This window comes from Haplochromis burtoni, unplaced genomic scaffold (genome assembly GCF_018398535.1).
Source record: "Haplochromis burtoni strain Fernald_Lab_line unplaced genomic scaffold, NCSU_Asbu1 Contig_17, whole genome shotgun sequence".
NCBI lineage: Eukaryota > Metazoa > Chordata > Actinopteri > Cichliformes > Cichlidae > Haplochromis > Haplochromis burtoni.
In genome coordinates, this window is record NW_024582378.1 from 1,844,647 (window position 1) to 1,871,800 (window position 27,154).

Sequence of the window (27,154 nt, forward strand, 5' to 3'; positions counted from 1 at the left end):
TAGTTGGCCAGGAATAAGTTTTATATAAAATTTGAACAGTGGATACAGAGGCGATATTATGTGTATAAAAAAATACATACAATAAAAGGAAAATAAATGAATCTTATTTCTATTTTGAGCAGATGTTCAAGTTAGCTGATGAAATGTAAAAGGCACTAAATGTACAACATTCCAGTTTTAAAGACGGTAAACAAACAGAGGCCAAAGTCATTCAGAGACGAATGAAAATAACAATAATAACAATAATAATAATAATCACAGGGCATTTTGTTGTCTTTGTTATGCCAGACATAGTGCAGATTTTACAACATAACATACCAAACGATTCTCAAATAACACACAACTATTTACCATCGATAAACACCGAGCACGCACTTTAAGACCCGCGTCCAATCAGAACACCAAACGCCGCCACCGCGCGAGCTCCGTCACATCGGAAATCTTTCATAATTTATAGTTTACATCACGATTTCTACAACGGCACTAAACACTGCAACGAGTCACAATTAGGAGCAAAGCGACCAGCAGCTGACGGTTTGTACACGGATGTTTCGTTTTGGTTTGGAATGCATGCTGCAAACAAGAGTGTTTTTAAAAAACAACCCAAAAACAGAAAAAAAGGAAACAGAGAGGAAAAGATGGAAGACATCGCGGTGCTTGCTGGCTGTGATGTCACAACCACAGTCGGGTCAAAGCGGCCAAAGCCTGGATTTCTTCAGCCTGAAGTTGGTTATGACCCATTAAGTTTTACTGCTGTGTCAGAGGATTTCACAAATTTGGGATAAATATACAAAACATGTGAGTAATTTCCCTTTTATGTGTCAGCGCAGACACGGAAACATCTGAAGAGGTCTAACAAACACTTCCTTCCTTGTGGAAACCCTCTTTCACCACAGTTGTCAAATCTGTCCTGAAAACACAGGCTTGGTTGTCGGCCTGAGTTAGGCTGTTTTTACCCGGGGGTTTCCCCGGTAACTAACCAGACTACTTCACTAGTTTTCAAAAGTCAAAGAAAACATTCACAATTAGGCACAAATCTAACAGATGAAGTTAAATCCAGTCCACACAATTGTATGTACATTTTCAACAGCCTTTTAAAATTATTTATCACATTCCAAAGGGCAGACAAGCCGACAACCAGTCAGTAACCCCCCGGTAATCACTGGTCAATAGGGAAAAATAGGTAATCTCCAACTGGCTGTTCATTGGCTGTGGGTGGTGGCAGAAAGCCACATGGCGCTGCACCAAAAACCTCAGAGGTTGCTGTGGTCAACGGTAGCCTGCACAGAAAACACCAAACTCTCTACACATGCTCGACAAGTACGCGCCAAGTGGTGCAGAAGCTGACGAGCGCAACGGAAACTGGAAACGGAGAAAGTAAAAGTTGTGCCTTACTTTTCAAAAGTAAAGCGCAACTTTTACTTTGAAGACAAACACTAGTTGCACTAATACTTAGTGAGCGTTACAGGCAAGTTGGTGTCTTCCATGCAATCTAATAGCACCCAAAGCAATCAGCTGTGGTGCAGCACCTGGCAACCACTCTCCAACCAGTTGGGGAATATAAATTTTTACAAGTCAGGTTCTATGTGACTGAGTGTGATTAATCATCGTCAGTACCAGCAGCCTTCCTCGCAGGTCCACGTTTCTGCAGAGCCTCTCATTTTCTACATCAAAGCGCCGCCTTTACCCTGATTAAACGACAGTTACACTGACAGGAAACATTTCTTCTCCATTTCCAATAAATGAACTTTATTTACTGGCCCCAGCAGGTCAATAAAGTTGGGTTTCTCTTACACATTTTAGTGTCAGGCGTTTGATGAGCTTTACAGCCTTGCTGATAAATTTCTGGCTTTGCAAAAAGACAGAGGAGATACAGACCCTTCATCAGTATAAAATGAAAAGTATCGTACTTGAGTAACTCCTCTGGATCTCAACATCTAAAGGAGGCTTGAAGGATTTAGGCTTTAAGAGCAAATGTGAAGCCTACCCAAACTATTCTGCAGGATACCTCTGCACCAAACAAACATGGACTTAAAGGCTTTTTTAATCAAGCCACATTTATTAGTGTTTTCTGCTCAGACTGTTGGCTGAAGAAACTTAAGCCGGAGCCCTTTAAACCGGCTGGTGTTGCGACACTTCTTGCAGGCGCTCTATGCACATGTCAGAGTGTCTGGTGACAAATAATTAAGACTTAAGTAAGAAAAACAAAGCATGCCACCAACTTTCTCGAGCAAACCGCTTCCATTCTCAGGAAAGACATCCACAGCCATACCACACTGGAATGAGTTACAGTATAACAGCACTATATCTTACACGAGGAGCAAGAAATATATACAAACACTGGTCAGCATGGAGTTTTACTGCATTTGGAATCACAAGACGAAGCTGAAGGAATCAAGATGGCAACACAAATATTCGCGTTAACAAAAACCAAAGAAATTACAACATAAATTTGGCTTTTTGGAAGAAAACAAAAGTTTTGGAATGTATTTAAAGCATCTGAAATCGGAAAGTGTTGGCATTAGATATTTGGCCCATTAGTTTGACAAAGAGCTTTATATTATGCATAAATAAGAAAAAGAGGACGGATAATCTCATAATAATGTGTGTTATGTTAGTAAATTGCATGCAAATGTGTGTATTGTTGCACAAAATAACATCGCCCAGTTTTCATAGGAAGGAGATCTTTCACCTCAATTGAACCTAACATGCATATTTCAACATAAAGAAATAAACTGCCCATGGCTCTTTAATAAAAACAAAGAAATCGCATAAATCTACCTGGGTTGCATTGTCCATGTGTTTATATGTACACAAACTGGGACAATGAAAAATAAAAAAAAAAGTGACAGCAACTGAAACTTAAACGTACGGAATTTTCCACTGAGGTGAAAATCTAAATGCGGCGTCTTTACCGGTACCACAACGACATGCCGGGAGTTTACAGAGAAGTGAAGCATTCACAGTAACACCAACGTCAGACGGCTGCTTCTGCTCTTAAAAATTAAATAAACCAGCCGAGCAGTACCAAAGTTATTCTTTAGATGTCATTATATCTGCATGCAAAGTTACCGAAGGCGGTGTAAAAAACAAAGCAAACAAAAAAAAAAAAAATTCTACATCTACATCACTCGCCTCTACAGAACAACATCACTATGGAAGAGCCAGACGATGGAGAGGGAGCCGTGGCTTCGGCAGACTGTTGCACCAGCTGTTAGCGAAGTCGATGATATGAAGGCAGTCAGACAGACGTTACAGTACAGGTCGAGTCCGCTTTAAGGGTCACCACTCACTCACACTACAGGACGTCTAAACTTCCACCAGGAGAAAAAAAAAATGTTGCCGTTTCAGTCAGAAGTTATTCTTCTGCTGTTAAAGATTTAATCCTTTTACTCAAAGTAGTGTTTTTCCTTTTTAATTTGACTGGGTTTGAGTTCAGACAACACATATTACCCCTAATTACTTTCTAATCTGAGATGACACATTGCACAAACTTTGGTCATTTTATCTCATGCAGTGCGGCATAACTGACAAAAACTGACGCTGTGCATTACCAGCACTATGCTGGGAGACATATTTACTCTTTATCATAGAAACAATATCGGTAAATGTACTTTCTTTTTTGTTCCCCTGGGATGATCATTGTGTTAACTATCAGGACTGAGCAGCTTGAAGTTTCACATTTTGTAAAATTTGTGCTTTAATTCTACAAATTACGTTCTTTTTAATATTCCAGTGATCACTGAATGCAGGGGTTCTTTCCTCGTTTAGATGGGAGTTTAAAAAAGTATGAAAATTGTCCAAAAGCGCTGCACAAGCTGTTCTCTGTGAACAGAAGTTACAAATTTTATCTGAAGGAGTGAGTCATAGTGTGTCATACACACAACTTCAGTTGACTCCACGTGTTTACTTTTTTTTTCTACCCTGGAAATTACAAGCACCGCCTTCTCAGTGCCGTCATCGTCTCAGGTGTAGAAAGATTTTATGACTCTATAATCATGTAATGTGACACAGTGACCCATCAGAACAGGAAAAACTTGCCCAGTCTGAACTCTGACTTGTTGATGAACCAATCGGGTTTTCAGGATGACAGAGACGCGCAGAGATCAGAAGCCCGTAAACAAAGGAGAATAAAACGGTGGAGCGTCTGCCCGGCTCATTAATGGGACTTTTAACACTGTGAGCACACATTGGACCACACTACATCTCTTTACATTGATCTAAATGCGGCACAGTTTGGATCAGACGAGAGCACAGGTGCGACTTTGTGACGACTACAGTCTGCCGTTTCTAACAAAAAGATGTAACTTGAGGTTTTGACGTTGGTAGATTTTCTTTGATCTTTACTGATGTTGCTGTTTGTACAGTTTCAGACCAGTCTCACCGGCCAATAAAAAGCACCAAAGTTTCGGCAGAAGCGATCAATGAATGAGAAGGCGATGTAAGACAAACAGTGAGAGTATCGTTCAAATATCTGCTTTATAACGTCTCTTCTCTCTGGAAGAAACAGTTTAACGCACCAATGTTTTTTGTTTCGCTTCGTTTTATTAAACGGGGCTCACTCGGTTCAGGTGTGAGCATCTTAAGTAGGACTGTTGAGTTGGTGCAACAGCCTGCTAAACCTTTAATGGGGGACGGGGGGGGGGGACAAAGCTACAAGAACAAAAACAAAACAAACAAATAATACTTGGAATGATAACCGAAGGCTTTCTCGTTTTTATGTGTGCCCCTGGTTTTTTTTGGAGAACAGTTTTGATGTAACGGAGTGGTGGAACATCGACTTTGAGTGTTTTCATAGGTTTTTTTCTCTTTTGTTTTTACAACAAAGCACATGGAGACATTACTTTATCATATAATATCATCATGCTTTCAGAGGACAAAATTTTAAAGAGAGAGAAATAGAGAGAGAGAGAGAGAGAGAGAAACTGCACCACTTGTGTCCCTGTTGAGATATCCCCACCCTTCCCAAGAGCAGCTGATAGAGAGGTCTCATATTTTACTGGATTTTTGTTTACTTTTTTTTTTCCTTTATTTGGTCCCCGGTTCCTCTTCAGTTTTTACGAATGTCAGCATAGACCACGGGCTCCATCTTATGGAAGGAGTTTTTGCTGCCTGAGTGATCCAACTGGGCGTATATCACCGGGCCCTGGAGGACAAATGAGATGCAGAGCAGGAAAGAAACACAGTCAGCCAATTACACAAGTAGATACAGAAAGAAGCAAATAATAAACGGCAACCTTTATATCACGTTACGCACATGGGTGATTAAAGAAGCCCAAAGTCAGAAACCTAGGTGTTTTTTTTGTTTGTTTGTTTATTTTTTTTAAATGGAGCTTCTGACTGGGAGACAACAGCTTCTTATAGTTTGACTTAATTAGTGCTTAGCTGTGGAGATGTAAGGGCAACACATACACACAGATAAAAAGGCTTAGATAATTAGTCCATATTTGGATAATTACTTAGCAATTACAGGGCCTCTGAAAAGAGGCTTACATTAGTTTTTTCCACATTTCCTTCCCACTCCTATTAACAGCTTTGGCACTGGTTATACAGTAATAATGATAATAGTAACATTACACTGCCAAAATATGGAGTGTCACTCGATATACAAGTATTTAACATGTGTCTCACAAAGACAGGAAGAGGAACTCTTTAGCACCTCATGTTTTGATACCTGTATTCGGTTGATAGGCTTTAGCTGTGATACAATAGTTTCCAAACTTCTGGGATAGATGCTGAATATTTTATCTCATCTTACTGCATTTAAGATGATTTTAAGGGGCAAGCTACAGCTGGCCGTGGTAATCGTTCAGACTTGCCGTGATTGAGATTTAGAGCCTTGGGTGCTTCCTAAAGAGAAGCGTGACCAATACACCACAAAAGTGCAGGACTGCCACGGGATCATCACTGCACGCAGACTATACAGTACAGTGTAGTGAGAGTGTGACAGCCGTGACTACAGCCGCAGAGACAGCTGTGTCATCCCGTGGGTGCAGTCATAATTACAGTGACAGCGTCTTTCAGTGAGAAAGCTGGTGAACCAGCTCCTCTGTTTCTCTTTCTAAATATAAATGGTGCAGACCGGTGCCCGCGCAGCCGCAAGTTGGGAACGTGTGCTGCACAATACACGATACTGTATCATAAAAACGGCTCTGCACGGGTCACAGGAAATGCAAACGTTATTGTGAGGGTTAAAAAAAAAAGTACTGCAAAGTAGAGCAAAAGTTATCAAAACATCAATTTAAAGGGAAAAACCCCCAAAACAAAACCAAAAACACCCCACGCTTTAAGAGACTCGAAAACTGAACAGCAGTCCCGTGTCTGTGTGGGATAGTCTAGTCTTCTTTTTAAAATAAAAAAATAATAATAATAATAATAAAAAACATAACTATTACTGAGAAAATAAGATTTTTTTTTTGGACAGTAAACCTAAAATTGTTGAGTGTTGGTTGGCTGATCAGGATAAAACCGATGACATGCTGGCCTTAAGACGAATGTAAAAGTTGTGCTTGACACTGATTTTTCTAATATTACTTATTATCAAGTGATTTTGATGAAAGGAGATTTCACATTTAAATATAGCAGAAATTAAAAAAAAAAAATTCCGCCTTCATGTATTATTTAGAGGAAACACTTCACTAAAAACAATAAATAGTCAAAATCTGCCCTAAGATTAAAAATAAATAAATAAATTCTCACTGTGACCACTGGGTGGGGGACTCTATAGTCTGTAAATAACTGTCCTTCACCTTTTTTCCATTTTATCTACATTTTTCAGTTTTTGTTAAATTATTCTGCCGCCTTTCACTCGCACCTTAGAAATCAAATCCAATTTGTTGTTTTGTTTCATTTCAAGCAAAATTCACTCGCAGGTTTGAAGATTGGTTCTGCTCTCTGTCGTATTAAGACAGCCCACTGAAGATTTCTCAGGGTGAGTTGACTGTTTGATTTGCTAAAACAGATCAATTATTCCGCTGATAAATCTGAGAAATATCAATAAAGGGAGAACACACATGAGAAAATTTCAGTCTATTAGCTAAAAACAAGAAATGCAACACCTGATAAATAACTGTTCATGTCTAAAAAAGTAAACTAACAATAGCATTTGGGGCAATCGTGGCTCAAGAGTTGGGAGTTCGCTTTGTAATCGGAAGGTTGCCGGTTCGAGCCCCGGCTCAGACAGTCTCCGTCGTTGTGTCCTTGGGCAAGACACTTCACCCGTTGCCTACTGGTGATGGCCAGAAGGGCCGATGGCGCGATATGGCAGCCTGGCTTCTGTCAGTCTGCCCCAGGGCAGCTGTGGCTACAACTGTAGCTTGCCTCCACCAGCAGTGTGTGAATGTGAGAGTGAATGAATAGTGGAATTGTAAAGCGCTTTGAGGGTCCCTTTTTTAGGTTGTTTTTTTGGCCAAACAATAAAAAACATGAATGGAAACAACTGAAAATAAGATTACGTACCAAATGAAATTCATATAAAATCAGAACTAAATATTACGGATGGATAAAAAGTTATTTTCAGTTGTATTTGGATACGTTGTCCACATAAATGTGACCACCTTCCAGTAAAACAGAGGCAGCCACTGGTTTTTGGTCCTTCCCTTCGTCCCCCAACTCATACCTGTAGCGGACCCGAGGGACTGGTAGATCTGGAGCCCTCCACTCTGGACTCCACCTTCTTTCGAGGCTGCGGAGCCTGAGAGTTCACGCTTTCCAAGGACGTACAGCTAGTTTAGGTGTAACGGAGTCGAGCAATCATTGGTGCACAGTCAAAGTGAGACGAACACAAATAATGGACAAGACAAAAACAAAATCATGAGACATGAGAACATGAAATGCTGCAGCTGAGCGCCGACTGGAGGTGCACCGATGGGATTTAGACCATATCAGATTGGTGGGTGTGCAATTTTGGAAGCACATTTGCAATCAAATAAAATCCAAATTAAGATATTTGATGAATATTTTTATGACTGATTCTTTAGCACAAAGGTTACAGTTTATAATTTTGTACTTAATTCATAGTGTAATATAATTTAGCTTCTTTAATTTTATAGATAAACCTTATCTCCATCTCCACCCATAACAGTTTAGCTGTTTTAGTTTTATCTGTGTGATAGTTGCATTTTTTCCCTTTTTGGTTTTGAATTTTTTTTTTTTACAACAACAACAAGGTAATAATTGTGGCTCAGTCACACTAGTATGAAAAAACAGGACTGAAAATTTGACTACAAAAATATTCGTAGTTGCTTAGTGATTGCATTGAACCAGCTGCAAGCAGTTGGAACAATTACAGTCGCAAGCCAACTGCACAGCTCATCTGTAGGAGAACTGGTCTCCAAACAATTGTGATCCGACTCAAACGGACTGCAGTTGCTTTCAGGCAGATTAGCAAAGGTTTGCAAATTACTGTCATCTAATTTATAAATGCAGACCGCTTGCCAACCCATCGCAATCAAGCAAAGTAAGTTTGCACTGATGAGTCCAACTAGTGTCTTTGCAAATCTCTTTCCAGGAGGTCAACAAGACTGCAAGTTCACTGCACACAGCTGCAATAATTTGGGTCACTGCACGTCTCCGACCAGTTTTCCCCAGTGTGACCATGTGGGAGATCTTATATTACATTATCATTTGTAATATGTGGTTTATAATCTGAATGTGAAGCCTGGTGATTTCTCCGATACTGAATTTATTCCACTTGAGAGCTTACAGATTAGGTTCTTGGCTCAATAAAATTAATTTTTTATTTAACTAATTAAAACTGTTTTCTAGAAATCTGAAGGTCTGTGCTTTGGCTCTAGAAAACTGTACAAATATTTACTATTTTCCAACATTCAACACTAAAACTACCAGTATTGCTGAATGTAATGTAATGAGCAGGGCAACAAATACAGCCACTGATTCAACTGTTTTAATATGTAGAGCAGAAGTACAACAATGGAAATTAACCCAATAAGGTTTATTAACATTCTCCATTGTTTATCTTACTGTACCGCATCTGAATTACTTGATTTAGAGTATATACACGCATCTAAATTATGGATAAATATTAGTAACTAATAATACTTTTACAAAAAGTTAGTGCAAACATATAACATAACCAGTCATTAAATGCTCTTCTATTGTAATGATATCTTAAGTAATGACAGTTAATCACATAAAAGCAAAGACTGATTGATCAGTTAATACATCAACAAAAGATTATAAATCTAAATGTTTATACTAAGTTTTATTATTTCTTCCTCAGCATGAAGAGAAAACCAAATATTTTTGATTTTAATCAGTAGCTCAAGCAAACCTCTCAACAAATATTCAATTTAAATTTTATTTTATAACATATAAAACAGACAAAACAATAAAATGCCAATCCGTTTGTGCTTGAATCAATGCTTATTTGATCCAATTTAATTTCTCAGTCTAAGGGTTGTACATCTTTTAAGTCAAGCAGCCAATCAGTGCAACTCTAGTAAAGGCAACAGGGGAGAGAGGCAGTTTACCTGAAAATAACAACATGAATGCTAAATGAACAATGAGAGGCCAATATTTCAGCCCATTAAGATGACTGAACACTGCCAAAAAATAAATAAATAAAAATCTGTAAATACTGTTGTCAAATAAACATGTTTCATGAGGGGAAAAAAGCTGACGATGGGTTAGTCTCACTGAAGCAGATGAGAAAGACACCGTTTAGTTTTGTATGTTAGTGGCAAACGATGGATAAAAGTTCTACACAGTTAAATAACCTGGTTACATGTTTAAATGGTTTCCATCGGCCTGGAGACTAGGCTGCCTCTAGCTTGTCCTATTTATAAAATAGTCAAAAAAGTGAATTCAAGAACTAAAGTTTTATCTTCTCAGCTAATATATGTTACGTACATCGGTAATTAATTAAAAGTATTCTTTATTCTATGTAAATGAGGGTCAGGATGATCGGATAGGTTAGTGTAGGTATCATAGTAGGTATCATAATGGCTCTACATTAATCCTGTCTAACATTAAACATTAAGCTGTTCTAAAGACAGTAAATCTGCCTAAAAGAGACATTGACTGTAACCAGGTTACTTAATTACATATAAATGCATTAAACGACAATGTGTAGATTAAATGGCAACAAGCTCAACATGCTTGTAGAAGGTGTTGCTGTGAAGTTAGTGGTGTTAATACAATTTAATGGAGGGAAAAAAAATGACTGGCACCAGTGAAAACAGCCACCCCACAGATCCCTGTTAGCTCAGCTCACAGGCTCAACCCACTCAGCAGCCAAGCAGAAGGTGCCAGATTTTTCTTTCTTACTCAGTCAGAAGCAAGTGCTGGTGCCTGAAGTAGAACTGTTTCCACACAAAGCATTAGCACTGGCATGGCTCCACAAATTTCAAGGTTGAGCACAAAACTATCAACAAGAAATTTGCAGCTGCATTGACAAGAGAGACCTCTCAGCGAGTGCAGCTTCTGCTTTGCAACCTTTAGTGTTCAAACCTTTTAAAAATGTGGGCCAATTCTCAAAAGACAGCATATCAGACCTGGCCTCTCATTGACACCTTCCTGATGGACAAGAGGGACAGCTCTCAGATTTGTGGCTCTTTTGTTTATACCTCAGATGAAGAAAGAGTTTCTATGGCATGCGAGGTAGACGTGGTCAAAAATACCTCAGGCATGCAAAGTCTGGAGTGGACACTTTTTTAAAAACAAACGTGTTAATAATTAGTACCCACCAAACACCAGATACTGTAAAGTGTTAGAGCTATACAGAGGGTCTAACGGGAAAAAAAACAACCTCTCAAGTGAAATATTACTGAAAACAAAACAATGATTCAGGAAACCAGTATCATCTGTTTAACTTACCTTTCATTTTAACAGCATCAAGTATTATTTTCACATCAGTATAATGAATACATAATGTGAGCATTAAACATCAAACAAATCAGGTAAAGTTACTATCAACCGACACAAATAACCAAAGAAAACAACCCAATTATAATTCAGTTATAATTCAGTCAGTCAGTGGGGGTATTTTTCTGTATTCACAGGAGATTAAAGTTAACATATTCTCATTGCTAGCTATCAATTAAAATACCACTTGCTGTTTATCATTATTGTTACAGGATATGCGGATGAAGCACTTACTTTATGGATTTAAAACATCTCATACAGCTGTAAATATAAAGGATTTTACAGGTGAAACCACTGTCTGCGGCACACAAGACAAAATATTCTCAAATCTTTTAGAAATGTTAAACTTTAATACTGTCTAAACTGTATTTATGAACACCTGCAGACCCTGCATGGATCCGGGTTCATAACGGTAAATAAATAACTAAATAACACACAAAATTCACTATTAACTACTTTCTGTAGAAAACTGGAAAAAGTAATTGCAGTAACTGAGTCACATTGAGAACAAAATTAATTATACTGAAAAAAAAAATCTTAGTAGAATTGGCGAGTCAGAAAAATGTACATCATTATCACGTGTGCATCGCTCACACAAGATCAATATTTCATACTTAAATATAATGATAGTGTCACACTTATAGTGAAACTACTAGTACAGATATAAAGGTGTAAATCATATAATTGTAGTATTCAGTATTTACCAACTTCAAAAACTTTATTGCTCTTTATGATGTATCTTTATATTTTTATATCTATAATATAAATATGGAGCTTAAAGCTGCTAAGAACAAAAATAAATAAACTATCAAGAGTTTGACTGCGACTATGTCTGGATATATATGAGTGCATCACCAAATAGTTGTTTTATCACGTGTACATATGTGTTACATTTATTAAATGTGCGTTCAGCTTATAACTGCATAACGTTGGCGTTGAGAGTGAAGCTACTTTTAGGTTCTGAATATAGTTTTTAAACTTTTGAAAATTTTGCAGCTTCACTGTAGTTGAGGTCATCGGTAATCTGGAACAGCGTAAAGTTGAACGGCTCACTTACCCTTCGTAATCATGGCGGTTGTGAAGTACCCTCATGACAATGCAGGCCGCCACAGCAATCAGCACAAGCACCAATAAAGCACCACAAACTCCTGCAACTATAAGCGTGGTGTTGTTCTGCGAATAAGACTCTGGGGGAAAAACAAACAAACAAACAAACAAAAAAAACAAAACACACACAATGAAGAACATTCAGGATCAGTCCACCCATCCATGATATTCCAGACATTCCCAGCCACACCTAACATTTCATCCTGGGGGATTCTGAGGCTTTCTCAGGGCATCTCACTAGCGGGTACTGGGTCTACCCCAGGGTCTCCTCCCAGTTGGGCATGCTTGGGAGGCACCCAGGAGCCATCCTAACCAAATACCCGAAACATCTCAACTGGCTTCTTTCGACGCGCAGGGCCAACAGCTCTGCGGGACCGTGCAAAAGTCTTGAGTCAACTAACAGACTATTTTGTAATGTTTTAAAGTGGTCCAGAGTTTCCAAAAATGTTGGACTAATTACTCACAGATTATGACAAAACTGCCCAACATTGTGAAATGTACGGATATTACACACACAAACACAACAAAAAGAGTTTCATCTTACTTAGTTTGATAATGGATTTCAGAATGTCCTCCAAACTAAAACAAATTAGACTTCATGTGAAAGACCCACATCACCCAGTCACTGTAAATAAAGCTACGCTACTATAAATAAAACACTTTTAAACCCCATTCCTGGAAATTAACATCACAGATGGGAGTGGTGCTTAAACCTGAGTATCCAGTAGTATTAAAAGCTGGAACCACACTAAGGCAGCTCTTTGTTAGAGCCAAAGCGTGTGAAGATAAACAGAATTGTGCGAATAATAATTTCAAAGTAAAAAGTAGATTTCAGAATACAAAAATAAGATTGTGAGCACAAGGCTGACTCTGTTCCTTCATCATGTATAAATACAGTTATGCTACCATAAATAAAGCACAAAACTTGAACCCCCGGGCCTGGAAACCAAGAACACAGCTGGGCGTATCACTGAAAGCTGAGCAACAAAAGCTGGAACAATACCAAGGCAGCTCATTGTGAGAGCCAAAAGAAACTGCGGCTAAAACATAGTCGAGTACAACACACATGCTCTATTTAGACTCTTTATTGCTTCCTAGATACAGATGTTTGGTACAAAGAAAAACCTCAACCTGCGAAGAGGTGCAGCCACATGTAAAGCAGACAAGCCATCACATGCACATGTGGTCTTCAGCTGAGTGAACACAAACAGTGGTTGTGCAGTGATTTGCCATATGTGCTTGAATAGCTTGCATTTATTAGTCTTTTCTCATTAACTGATGATATTTGATGTGTTTATTTTGTACCTTTAATGAATTTCACCTTTAACTGATCAAATGGAGTCATTCATTACCTCAGCTATGTAAGTAAATGTACCGTTGTGATCATTTTAATCATAAAAATGTACGTCTAATCTACTTCTCCTACAACTTTTTATAGTTTCCTTTCTTTTCCTTTTGTTTTTCTTTTACAGGATTTGGCCCATTGATGTGCCAAAGATAATGGAAAATTGTATATGCAACATTAAAGGCTTTTATTTTAGTGCAATTTTCCACCTCAGATTACTACAATGTGAACCCTGGCTGACAGACCTAGTCACAACAAGATTCAGAGATATGCTGAGGTACATGCAGTTTATTAGACAGAGCAGACAATCAGGCCGTGGACCTGTTGCTGCTTTCGGGGATATGTGGATAATGTTTGTTGCCCAGTTACCCAAATACTATCTCTCTGGCAGGGAACAGAGTGGTCACACCCACTCGGTGATGAAATCACAGTTCTTGTGGTCAAAATTCTGTGATTTGAGCAGTCCATAAAAGGCGCAATGCACTCTAGAGGCTAAAATACTCCTGGTGTGATTTAAAGTTGCGTGAAGGGCTTCAAAAACCTGGTGAATTATGGGGTAAAGCCAGAAAATTATTGCATTTTTCAGTCCTGATTGGCAATTGCAACTTTACAAATCAGTCTGATCAGGAATATGAGAGAGAATAACACAAATATCTGTCGAGGGACATAGTGAACGGGTTTAGTCCATCACTCACACAGCATATAAAAACAGTATGTGTGTGCCCCTTTTTGCAATGCACAAAAATGCCAATGCAAGTGGAAACCTGCTCTCACGAAAGACCAAAGGTAACGTCCTTTTCCTGTAACAGGATGGCATCAATAAATCTCTAACGAGCTTGTCACCAAACATTGTTTCTCCGTTGTTGTTTTTTTAAAAATTAATCATAATATCTAATATGAACACGCAAAACTGTAACATAATGCTCAATTTTAACATGTAATAAGGGATTTTTTTAGGGCATGCGAGGGAATAAATGTGAGCCCATAAGAAAAAAGAAAAGCATTTTTGCAGCTAAATACGTCACTGTGTGCTGTTTAGTGCCAGCAGGCAGAGTAGCACTTTTATTCTTGACAGTCTTTCATTTATCTTTTGAATTTGGGCGATATGGATCTAATGTTTACAGATGCCTAACAGGAGATTCAAAGAAAGTTTGCAGTTAATCCGGTTTGAACTGCAAGTAGTACAAAAGCATGTCGCAACAGCATTCCCAGATAAACCATTAAGTAGTCCAGGATTTAACTTGTTACAGGTGGTGCAATCGACACACTGTGGTTAAGATGGCCACGATCCAGTCCATCATGTTTGATTGGCTAGTGAAAAAGAAAAGTCTCCTCTTTGCCTGGAAACACAAGCGATAGTGCGCAGAGGCTCACACTGTGCTACACTGTGTTTTCTCACCATCCAATCACCATGTGTGTGAGCAGAGCCCTGCTGAGTGGGTGAAAACAACTGACGAGTGTCTGTTCAAGGCCGCAGAGTAGCAGGAGGCATTTAGAAAGACATCTTTCCCAGCCACACTAACTCAACCTGTCACTGATTTTTCTTTTTATTAATTTTCTACATTTCCAACATTTAACTCTGGTGCATTAATTTCAATGTAAATCTGACAAAAACTCACCTTTCAGCACGACCCTGAGCTCGGTTCGAGCCTGCGTCCCCATCACATCTGGGGGGTTCTTCACGTCACAGAAAAACGTGCCGTTGTCGCTGAAATAAGTTGGGCTCAGCTGTATCGAGACGTCCCTCTTGTTGATGTCCCCGATAAACTGCACGCGGTCTTTGAACTCCTCTGACCCTGGGAATCCTCTCCCACTTGTAAAATAGAAAATCTACAAAAAGGAAGGAAATGCTGGTGAAAATGTACTCATGTATAAATGGGGACATCTCCGACCCCTGAAGGCTCTCATCTAGATCAGCCGTGTTCTCTAGCAACCACCGAGCAACGGGCTAAAATGACCTGATTTTATTGATCAAACAATCCCACATTTTTCTCCCCTCAATGCGATTAAATGTACTTGTTTTCGAATAGCAAAAACAGACCAAGCAATACTGTAACATGGACTTTTACTATTAAATAAAATGTATAAAAGTACAGTAATGCCAGATTAAGTAAAAGAACAGACATGTAGACAAAATGCAATAAAGTGTACAATAATTAAAAAACAAAAAACAAATCTCCAGTAGGGCTGGGCCATATTATACCGTTCACGGTAATACCGGTATAATGTTAGGCAACGATAGGAAAATGAAATATCGCGATAGAATATGAGTAAAACGCGCATGCGCAGTGCCTTTGTTTTCATACGCACATGGCCGATTGTTGAGTGAAACAGATGAACCAGAATTGGTTTGTAAAAATGGTGCAACTTCAGTGATGTGGAACTGGTTTGGTGTTTGTCCGTCAGATACACGACAAAGCACATTTTTTTGCAGAACATGCAAGCGGCCGTCGTTATTGTCGTATTTGTCGGACTAAGATGCTCTTAAATCTGGGAGTAATCTGGGTCCTAAACCCCCCTCTTCAGGTCAAACGAACACTGCAGCATCACTGAGAGTTAAAAACTGTCTAAATTCTTTCATCTTTAATAAAACGATCAGCATTGCTGCTTTACCAGGTGTAACTATGAAGTTTAACTTCCAGGCATCCATGAAAACAAAATGTATTACATTTAACGGAGTTAGAAGTTAGCAGGAAGCTAGCGGAAGTTAGCTCGCTAGTTTCGCTAGTTACCTAAGCATGATATTAGCATGTTCTGACTGAGAGATTTCTGAAAAAAATCAAACGTACAGCTCTGCTATCACTTCCAACATAAATGAAGACAGGAAACTAAACAGCAGTGACGTTTGTAGGGTTACTGAAGTTGGGCTAGCTGGTATATAATGATGTGCTACGTGATCGCTAGCGACACAGCTATGTTAGCATAACATAAACAGTGAAGCTGGAGGACGAACACTAACACTTTTCCACTTATAAAAGTTAACGTGAAGGTTCCTCATGGTTAGAGACAAATGCAATCGCATGGCAGGATGCTGTAAAAGGACCAACTTCAGTCAGGAGAACAACTGAGATAATCCATCCACAATACGAGGTTAGTCATTAATATACTGCAACAACATGGGAATAGAGCAGCTGCCAGAGAATTCAACATTAATGAATCAATGGTACAGAAGTGGAGGAAGCAAGAAGAATGAGTTTAATAAAGTTTGATTTATCTGACTGCTTTGTTTCGCTTAATGTGCCTTATAATCCCGTGCACCTTATGGTCCGAAAAATACGTACTGCACACTGCAGTTTAATGTTGCAAAGCACCTCTTTTTAACTTCAGTGGATATTATACATGGTTATGCTCAGGATATGTCAGCCCATTTCTACTGGAAATGCCTTTTGGTTAAACTTTCAGCAAGGAATTTGCATTTGCACTGTTACATTTTTATAAAGCTTTAATGTACATAAAAACCAGCTTCTTGTTTAAGTGAAAATAAATGGAAGGTTGTCTTTTTGCGCTAGTAATGTTGTGGAGTTGTATTTTGTCTCGCATCAATTATATCGTCAGTTATATCGTTATCGCAAATTTTCAAATATATATCGTGATAAATATTTTTGGCCATATCGCCCTGCTCTAATCTCCAGGTACAAAAAACAATAATAATACATTCTTTTGACAATTACTTGAACAAAAATCTCTAATATTTACTGCTTTCTTACCATCGTTTTATATTTGTACTCTATTTGTATTTATTAAAATTATAATTTTTATTCTTTTTTTGTCCTTTTATTTTTTGTATTGGGTTTTACTCATCGTCCAGCACTTTGGTCAACATCTAAGGTGTTCATATGTGCTAAATAAAATGACTTTTTTTGGACACTGCAGACACTGCAGCAATATTGTTCTTATATTTGACATAGATAAATTAATAGATAATTTCCATAATTTAGTAAACAAAGAGGTCAAACAAACTGGTTTCCTGGCTGTGACTATTATTCCTGTATACTGGAACAACAGCTGTCATAAGACACCTACACACTGAACAGTCTTCACTGCAGCCACACTGCGCTACGTGGAACTGACAGGACATCAAGCATCATGTATGTGAATTGTATGATGATACTGAACTTAATGAACCTATTGCTGCTGCTACTACGATTATAACATAGACGGGAGTTTTTCCTCTGTCATTTGTTTCTCTGGTCTTTGGCCTTGGCTCAGTCACGATGACATGACACATCATACAAAAACAAGGCTTTTTTTGCCACAACTCAACTAGATTTTCTTCTTTACTGCAATCCCAAATTTTGTTTTGCAGTTTTCCTTTTCTTTATTATGGCTGAGGTTTTTTCTTTACCTTCAAAAATTAACACAACAATAAATAAATAAAGAATTCTCTCAAGTTGATATCAGATAATTTGATTCTTTTGTAGAAAAACAGACAGAACTTGAAGTGGCTTTCATATTGTTATCAAACTATAAAGGATTAAATATGCTAACAATTATTCAGTTTTATTAGTAATAATTAAAGCAGTAAACCGGTTTCATTCTTGTAGTTCTATAAACATAAATGCAACAAAAAATAGCATTAATGTAATTAAAATCCAACATTAAACTACTAAATAACTTGTAATGTAATTATTTGTACCAATCAGTAATGGTGAAAGCTGTTTTACTGTAGCTGTAGCTTCAATTTGTCTTGCAGCTCATTTCAGATTTTTTAAGGGTTGGTAATGCAACATTAGACAGTACTGATTGACAACTTCTTCTCTGGATGGAAGTCGATGATTAAAGGCTCTCCTTTGTAGTCAAAATGAAAGCAAGAAAATGATCATGTTATCCCAGCAATTTTGTTTTTATAAATCACCGAAAGCCAAAACTAATGCAGCCTAATTAAATTTAAAATCTTATTGGTTGACGCCCTGGACCGTTTCCTGCATGTCCCCTTTGTTTTCCTAGCTGCTCACTAATGTCAAGTTTGGGTCTCAAGCCAACTTTGAACCTCTTTCACTGCACAATGTCTTAAACAAAAGGAGGGAACATCTCAAACCTGTCTAGGCAGCTCAAAGACGGCCCTGCAGATGTTTACAGGGAAAGTAGGTCACTCTTGATTAGTTTTTTTTTTGTACTGAAATGCGTAGAATTTGAAACGCATGCACCAACTACAAATTTTTGGTATCCTGCCAGCTCTAATGACAACAGTTGCTTAGTATGTTGGACAATTTTGACATCTGGATTAATCACAGAATATCTGAGGTACTAGAAAGACCTTTTTTTTTTTTTTTCAACATTACTGCTGCACAGCCTTTTTCCTTCACTGAGCAGCTTTCCCTTATCTTAGCTTTTTGGTGGTTTTTTTGGACAAGCATCATTTCTGTAGGAAGAGAAGTATTTATTCTGCAAATGATGGGTCTGAAACGTCAGAGAGATTGATGTTTTAAGATACACAGCTCGATGTTACAACATGCTCCAAGTGTAGACTGCGTGTATGTGTTCTGCCATGACTGCTCTGCAAATTAAAGGCCCTTCAGCTATGTCATTATATATGCATGAGTCAGATCACAGCGGACAGACAGGCCCCGCCCAGCCCGACTGGACTGTAAACAAAACGCCTTTGTAGATAGGACATGATCCACACAAACGTCCCTCTTTCTTTTCTTTTTTTTTTTAGCTGCTTAAGAGTTTTAGAGGAATATACACTAATAAGTTCAAGCTACTCACCACAAGTCAATTCTCAGCAGTAGCAAATAACACTGTAGGAAAAATATGTAGCTGAAAACTAAAGTCTACAAAGAGATTTAAGTTGACAAAGTGCTATAAGAACTAAAGAGAAAAATGAAAGCATACCACGGGATCCAATTACGATGCTCAAGCAAGATAGCAGCAGAACATAAACAGATGAAAGCAAACGGAAAAATTAGATAAAAACAAATATGTAGATATGTAAAGACAGTACATGGAGAGAGTATAACTGTACCTGATATATTTTTAGGAAGAAAAAAAAAAAAAAAAAAAAAACAAAAAAGGCTGGCGCTTAAACTGAAAGCCTACTGAAACCAAATCATAACAATGTGCTCTCACCCATCCCTCAGGGAACAGCCGAATCCGTTCTTCTTGTGTCACGACAGATAAAACAATCGCAGGAAAACATCCTTAAAAACTGTGGGAAATCTTCCCAGAGCTGACACAACCAGCGGGGACTTACCACGTATGGAGATTTGTAGTACTGACTGTCGGGATGACTCGACTGAAAGTTCCAGGTCACCGTGGTGGCCGAGCTGACCACTTCGCTGGACCTAAAGGTGCATCGAAGAATCCCCGTGGTACCGTTCTGTACTATCACCTCAGGATCAGCGTGTATCTCGATCGCAGACGTGGGTCTTGTGACTGTTTGTGAACACAAAACAACAAGTGTAAGCACACAAAGCAGCAAGGGTTCGGGGTTAAACCAACACCACGGCCAGCAGGTATACAATCCAGAAAGGCTATTGGTTTATTTTGTAGTTAGTCTTCCAAGATCCCAAAATGGTTTTTAGTTAGTTTTAATTTTTTTTTTTCATAAGTAATTTTTAGGTTTAGTTTTAGTTAACTATAATAGCCTTGTTAATCATCAGTTAATAATCGGAAGCTTGGTGCAGTCCCACAGTATTAATAAAAAGGGACAAAATCTGTCTTGCTCATTGTCAGGAACTTCTTCTTTGTTGACGCTTTTCTTTTTCTTCTTTTCTCGTTTCTTCAGTTTCTCCAGATCTTTCTTAGCGAGTTCGATAATGTCAGCAGTCTCCTTCTCGGGGGCCAGAAGAGTGGAGGAAAAGGAGCTGGACCCTCCAAAGAACGACTGACGGTTGGAGGCACGGGACAGATTCTTCCTCAAATTCTCACTGATAGCCTCGCTCTCCAGGAGTTTTGCCCGAAGGTCTTCAATCTCTTTAATGTAACTCTGAATCATGTTTCCAATTTCCTCTGTGCCTCCTTCACCTGCACGAGTTAGTGTGGTCAATGCACCTTAGAATTACATCATATTTTTTTAGTTTTTAGGTTAGGAACTCCGTAACTGTCATTTGCAGAAAGCATCCTTTATTAAGGTAAACAAAACAAGAGGCATTTTTCATCATTCACCAGAAACATTATAGAGCAGCAGTACTGCTAAAACTATCCCAGGGTTTTTTTAATCATTATTATTCTTATTCTCGTTACCATCTGCATCAGTAATTTTAATCCTCTGTTTGCTTTTCCTGTCATTTGGAGTCCAGCTAGGGAGTGCTCAGCTGAGTCAAGCATTTTAGTTTTCTCATCCTCTGCGGCCTGGTTTTACTCCAATGGTGTTTTTGCCTCAAGTAGTGAAATAAGTGCTGTTACCACTTCTAGCAGGAAATGTTTTCTTTCACAGTTTGTAAAATATTTTGCTTTGTTTGAAGTTGTTAAAATAACTTCTTTGACATCACGACACATATATATGTAAAAACTTAGATTGGTATTAGCGCAGATGGCACCATCGATCAAACAGGGCGGACAACTTCGTCAGCCAAACGTCTGTATCAGTCAATATTCTTAAATTCTTAAACCTGAATTAAACTGTGCTGAGCTGAAGGGTTTGGGTTTTTTTTAAATTAAGATTTCTTTTGCTTCCCCCAACACAAAGGGCACAACACATACACATAAGAAAAAGAAACATGTGTCCCTATTAAATTTTAATTTCACTGAATTAAAATATTCAAGTGTCCCTAATTAAAAAGATTTTGTCCAAACCCTGCAGTGGTAGTAACGATTACTGTGAGCATGCCCCAAAATCATAAATTACGGTCTAACACATTCATGCCACTGATCTTTGAACCCTTCTAAACTTCCTCACGCTTGTCCTGTAGAGCTGGACGTTGTTTTAGTACTTCTTGCTTGCTCTTAGCTGGCCTCTGTGTGGGAAAACACATATGTATGAGTCAGAGCACTAAATAAACAACTGAAGTGAGGTCACAGGCAGCGAGACAAGCCTGACACAGATTTTAGTCCGTGTCAGGCTAAAATCTGACGTGGAGGTATCTTATCCAGCCACCTGTAAGATTACTCAAACTATTTTAATGTAACCGGAAAAACAGACGGATGGTTTTACAGCTCTGCTCATTTATCCAGAATCCTCAATTCTCATATTTATGGCTGCATCAAAGGCAACTTGGTGTTTGATGTTGTGCATAATGTAAAGAGAGACGTACAACTGAGCAACACGGGCTTTCTCTGCTCAGAAACAACCTAAAAGGTATCACAATGGTGATTATCAGCAGTCTCTGCTAAACCAGGCTTCCTGCTTCAGGCTCTGTCACAAGAGTCACATGACTCTCGTGACAGAGCCTGCTTCATTTAGACATTATCAAAGGAACAAAGATAAAGATAGAAGACAAAGACATATAAAGAATATTTTTTTAAACTGTAAAACGCAGCACTGAAGCTGCAAATAAAGAGACTGAAGTTTCAGACTTTTAGCCATAAACATCCTACAAAAAGACTGATTAATTTTCAGAGATTTTCTGGTGTAAACGTAGGTCCGCGAGACTTTGCCGAGTATTCTTTTGCAAGGTTTTTCCACAGTTGTAACATCTCCCTCTGTATATATGTACATCTCTAAGCTCTTGTACTGGAATACAATAAAAACCAACACAATCGTACACTTGTGTCTTCAACCTAGCTGCAGTGGCCGCAGCGTAACACAGCACATTAACCCCCCCTAAAAAAAAAAAATGTAAAAAAAAGGTGCAATGCCAGCTCCAAAGGGTATAATAACCAACCAGCAGGTGAGTGGTTGGTATGCAGACTTGTCTGCAAACACTCGCCAAGAATACCCTCTGAGACATAGTGAAACTACATGGCAAAAAGTTCCATCTTTTGAAATGACTACGGCAATAAGGCACTACTTTGTTTTTCTGTTTTTTTAAGTCAATGTTCACCATTTCCGGCTTTGGATTGCACATTTTCAAGTCATACTAGCGCTCGGCTAGTAGCTGACGAATATTTGCACACAAGTTGATGACTTGCGTGTAACTCATCGACCTGTCGGTGACTGTGGCAATCTGCTAGCGACCAGGTGCAACCACAGGGAAATTTCTGTTGCAACACCTGCTTTGTGATTGATTTCAACCTCCAGCAACCAATTGCAGAACACACATTTTTCCCAAGCAAATGGTTGGTTGCCAGATTATTGCCAACTGTTCTCTAGGCCTGTATGACTTCTTAGAGAGCGATGAACACAGAGCTAATGAAAGCACTTTTTACTGTGATCATAATTATTACAATGATTTAGTGAAAATGTCGCACCTGGTGCCAATTTTAAACCTAAACTGCTCAGACCAGATTAGATTATGTGTTAAATTCAAGTTAACATGGCAACCTGCATCAGATAATGTGATACTCAATCTGGTTGTTCTTATAGCTGAGAAAATAGATACCCAAATGTGACCCTGACTAACTGCACAACCTTGAACACCAAATCAGAACCATTTTTTACACTATAAATTGTAGAAACAAGACTGCAGTGCAATACTGGACACATTGGAGACAAATAAATGCAACAAATGTTCTTTAAAAGGCTGTGTGATAAATGTCAAACACTGACTGCACAGCTTGATGATTAATAACCTTACCATAGCAGCTATGAGTAGGAAATGTTTGGCAGTACATTCACCTTTTTGCCACCTTGAAAGGTTTTGATACAACTATGAATATACAAATCGAGCCACACAAGTATTAGCAAACAGAGATACGTGACTTCCACATCTTGTAATCAGAAGAGCTAGCAGGCCAAGGTATAAAAGCAACAGAGCAATAAGTAGCCTCAGCCTCTTGCAGACATTAGATCCAAGTCTCAGATTTAGACTCGGGGAAACACCGTGCTTCAAAAACAAAAGCAACTCTTAGAGCAGCATATAGTCAGCACACTGCTGAGGCAATCTCACAATAATTTATAAAACGAAAGGAAGTATTTGTCAGATGATATCTGTGATTCAAAGCAGAACACTGTTTTCCGTCTTCAAATTTCAGGAAACAGTTTTAAAAGTTGTTTTTAAGGTTGGCAAAACTGTTTGTGATTTCTGCTCTTAATCTCACTTCACAGAAACATCCTGTCCAAAATCAAATAAAGTGACTGTCAACTGCTGAGCCGGCTAATTTGCAATTTCATGCACATCCTTTCTAAAATGCCAGATCATGTTGAGCCTGTAAAAGCCGAGTGATCTAACGATGATTTAAATGTAATTTGAAGTGAAAAAAATAAACTAAACTACGGAAAAAAGAGAAGAAAAAAAAAAACAGCTGGATTATGCAGAAGATAACCTGCTAGTGTTTGAGTTTAGAATTTATCTTTTTAAAAAAGGTTGCTCTCCATAATCTGCACTTCATACTTTCTGTGCTTTACCACAAGATTCAATTTTTAGGTGGTGTAATTTTCTATTTGTGAACCTAGAACTTCTTCTTTCAGTTGTACACCAGCATTAAAGACATACTTTGACCTAGTCATCCTAAAAGCTGCCGTTTTAAACTGTTTCTGCCTTTTTAAATATTAGATGGCAGAGACATGTTCAACATTTTTCTTCACAAACCTTATTAAATCATTGTTTTATCGATTATTAACCGCTCTTTATACATTGCTTTTTCAATATAGTGTGGTCAAGCATCTTTTAAACAAACTAAATCTTAATCCTTCAGTTCTTAATAACTTCGGACCAATTTCTTAACTTTAATCACAAATTACAGAGATTCAGTTCTTTTGAAAAGCTTCACACATCTGCAGCTCACATTAACTGTGGTGTACCACAAGGTTCGATTTTAGGTCCTATGGTGTTTTCTGTTTTTATGCTTCCAGCTGGTCACTTTTATTAAGTTTCACTGCCACATTTACTTATTCTTATTACTTCTTCTTTCAATGCAACACCAACAACATTAGGATATATCCGTGAGACCTGGTGATCCTAAAACCCTAGGTGCTGTCTCAGTGATGTTAACTGTTAGATACAATCCTTCAGTTCTTCATCCTTCATCAAAAGTTTGAGAAACAGTGGTTTCAACCCACTTTAGCATTTGTGTGCCTAAATGGCAGTTTGGAGAAATTTCAATAGGGTTTTTGAGCTCTACACAGCACAGAAAAGGGGTTCCTCGAGGTAACCAAACACCTTCTTTTAAACAACATAAAAGGCCACTATATCTTTTTAGACATAAGAGCAGTTTTCAATACAACAGATTCTAGGATTTTAATAGATGGGTTGGGATCAGGGACAAACCACTTGGTTTCATTTTTATCGCTTGGAAAAAATCCCCCCAAAAAACTATCTAATAAGAATATGCAACTTATGGTACACCATAAGGTTCAATTGTAGGTCTTATGTCATTTGTCATTTATATGCTTTTCACATTTATTTAGTTTTACTACACCCACATCACAGATCTAAATTCCCATGAAACCTGCTGATCATAAAAACTTGTTTTAAACTGTCTCGTCATGTGAAATGTTGGACGGTGCATTGTCTTAAATCAGTTAAACCCCAAACAACATCCCTCTCAGCTCCACACTGTTTGGTCTTGTTTTCTCCAAATAAGAACCATCTTGAGAGAAAAACTGATACTTTCACATTCAGACCTGGATGAAGTATACACACTAAATTGTGGATTACAGTCAACACTTTCCTAACACATACTGTTAAAACTACTCAAATTGTATGCAAATATAATTTTTCCAATGTTCAGGATGTTAAAAATGTTTTAAAAAATTAACTACAGATAAATTAGATTAAAGTGTATGTTTTCCTTCTTAAGATGCACATTTTGAGCTGCTAAATGTGTAGCACAAAACGGCTTAGCCAAAGTAATGAATGCAAGTTCGTGCTGTAGTTCACAGCTTTTTATATTACTATGCGACCAAACTGTGCGAGGGCACATATACCCTGTGCCTGAATAGATAGAGGGCCCCTGGTCATTTCAGTCCGTGCCTCTCACCAACTTGCAGGCAGCTGCAGTAACACGTAGTTACAACACGAAGCCACTATTGTGCTTCCTGCCAAAAGCAAAAAAAAAAAATAGTGACGCAAATCTGGCAATCCAAGGCGAAACTTCGCGCAAAAATCATGTCCCTGCCGTTGTGATGCTATGTGTACCATTAAGTACACAGTGTTTAGCACCCAACATACTTCGTTATCTGGGTCAAAATACGGTTAGCAAACGACGAAATGAGACGTTATCGCGGGGGCTGGATGCTGTGCTAGTCCACCTGCATGCAGATTAAAAACAGCCTTAGTGTGCTGTTCGATTATGTATATAAAATAAGAATTGATTGGTAGCTCTATTAGTAGACGACATTTCACAGGTGACACGTAAATACCGTTGAGACACACGCCTAACAAAAGCTCTATTCAGAAATCAGCTTTTAAACGGCTTTACTTTAAATTTTGGTTACATGTAAGACAGCGCACACTTTTAAATATCTCCTGCCTTACTAGAACATTTAAATCAAATCGGCACGGGTCTTAAAACACCCAGGGACTCTTATTTCAGCTAAACAGCTGGTTAGCATCGCTACTTTCCACGCCTGAACCCACCTTCACCTTCCGCAGGACGACGCGGCCAGGGGCGGCAGCCACCATCCTGTGCCAATCTCCATTCAGGTTTTAGTGAATTTAACAGATTGCATTTTCTGTAACACTGTCTCTCACATACGGTGGAGTCTCTAATCCATATCCCAGTAAAAAAAAAAAAAAATCCGGGCAGTGTTAAAGATAGTTTCTCGCTTACGAGGCTGAAGAAAGGCGCGTTAACTCTTAAAGGATTGGGAATAGAGGTGTAAACGCTGCTAGCCTGCTAACCTGAGATCCCACCTAAAATAATGAACTCAAACGTTTACAAACGGAAATTTAACCCAAGCGGGGCTTCAACACTCACCCAAAACAACACAAAGCGTAAATCCAGTAAATAATATACGCTTGCGAATCGTATTTGGCCATTTGGACTCCATTATGTGGTTGTAAACAGGAGTAGTTGCTCCGCTTTTTTTTTTTTTTCCTCCACCCTCCACTGTCCTAGTGGTTTCTTCTTCTTCGCTGCGGGTACAAACAATATGGGTGCGGCTGCTGCTGCCCCCTATAGAACGACCAGACGAACTACACATAACTTCTACCAACAGACAGCAAACAAAAGGAGGATTTCATGAATAAAAGTGAGCGCTTTCTGCCTGAGGCTAACAGTATCAGCTATATTTTAAACCTTTTTCTCTTCAATGAAACCAAACTAAACTGAAGAACAGAGAGTGGTATATAAGGGTGGAGGGAGGGGCACACAGGGGAGTCAGGGGAGAATGAAGCTAGAAAAGGAAGTGAAAATTAAATAACAGAAGTTAAAGAAGGAAGAATGTTGCACAGAGTTCTGGGAAGAGTTGAGATGAACTCTGAAGAGTTATCAGATGACTGGGAAATTGTCAAGAAGGTATTTGGTGCATTGTCTGGAAAGAGGACGAAAGGGTAGAAGTCTTGGTGGTGGAACGAGGAAGTACAGAAAAGGATTCAGCAGGAGTATGAGCTAGTCAGAAATATGAAGAAAGCAAATAGAAGTTCTGGGAGGCTAGACGTACCGAAAAGGAAGGGCCGAAAGACAAGGGTGGATCAGGTGGTGTTTAATCTGATGATGTGGTGCATGTGTAATTGTGATGCTTGTAAAGCAGTGAGATGACCGTCAGCTGATAGTTATGCTGTAGTGAGGATGGCCTAGGAGCTACAGTCTGTAACTGATAATGGTGGTGTTTTTGGTGCTGTGCAGAAAGCACAGTACACTCGATGTTGTACTGAAGTCGGCAGGATCGGTGAC

General features: G+C 38.6%; 1 protein-coding gene across 1 annotated transcript; it reads right to left on the reverse strand.

Annotated features, from left to right (window-relative positions):
* Window positions 1–26,394, reverse strand: mpzl1l (myelin protein zero-like 1 like). The gene is made up of 6 exons (XM_005916033.3): window positions 26,237–26,394; window positions 19,530–19,711; window positions 14,956–15,166; window positions 11,942–12,071; window positions 7,619–7,724; window positions 1–5,146 (listed from the first exon to the last, which is right to left on the reverse strand). Exons 1-6 carry the CDS (start codon window positions 26,307–26,309, stop codon window positions 5,051–5,053), a joined length of 798 nt encoding a protein of 265 aa, XP_005916095.2. The 5' UTR covers window positions 26,310–26,394; the 3' UTR covers window positions 1–5,050.
* Between the last annotated feature and the right edge of the window lie 760 nt (window positions 26,395–27,154).

Excerpts from the sequence above, each read along its gene's own strand:
- mpzl1l (XM_005916033.3), bottom strand. The coding sequence starts at position 26,309 with ATGGAGTCCAAATGGCCAAATACGATTCGCAAGCGTATATTATTTACT. Across the intron at positions 12,072-14,955 it reads GCTCAGGGTCGTGCTGAAAG|AGTCTTATTCGCAGAACAAC; the intron begins GTGAGTTTTTGT and ends TTTTTCCCCCAG. Across the intron at positions 7,725-11,941 it reads AACCGCCATGATTACGAAGG|CTGTACGTCCTTGGAAAGCG; the intron begins GTAAGTGAGCCG and ends CACCTAAACTAG.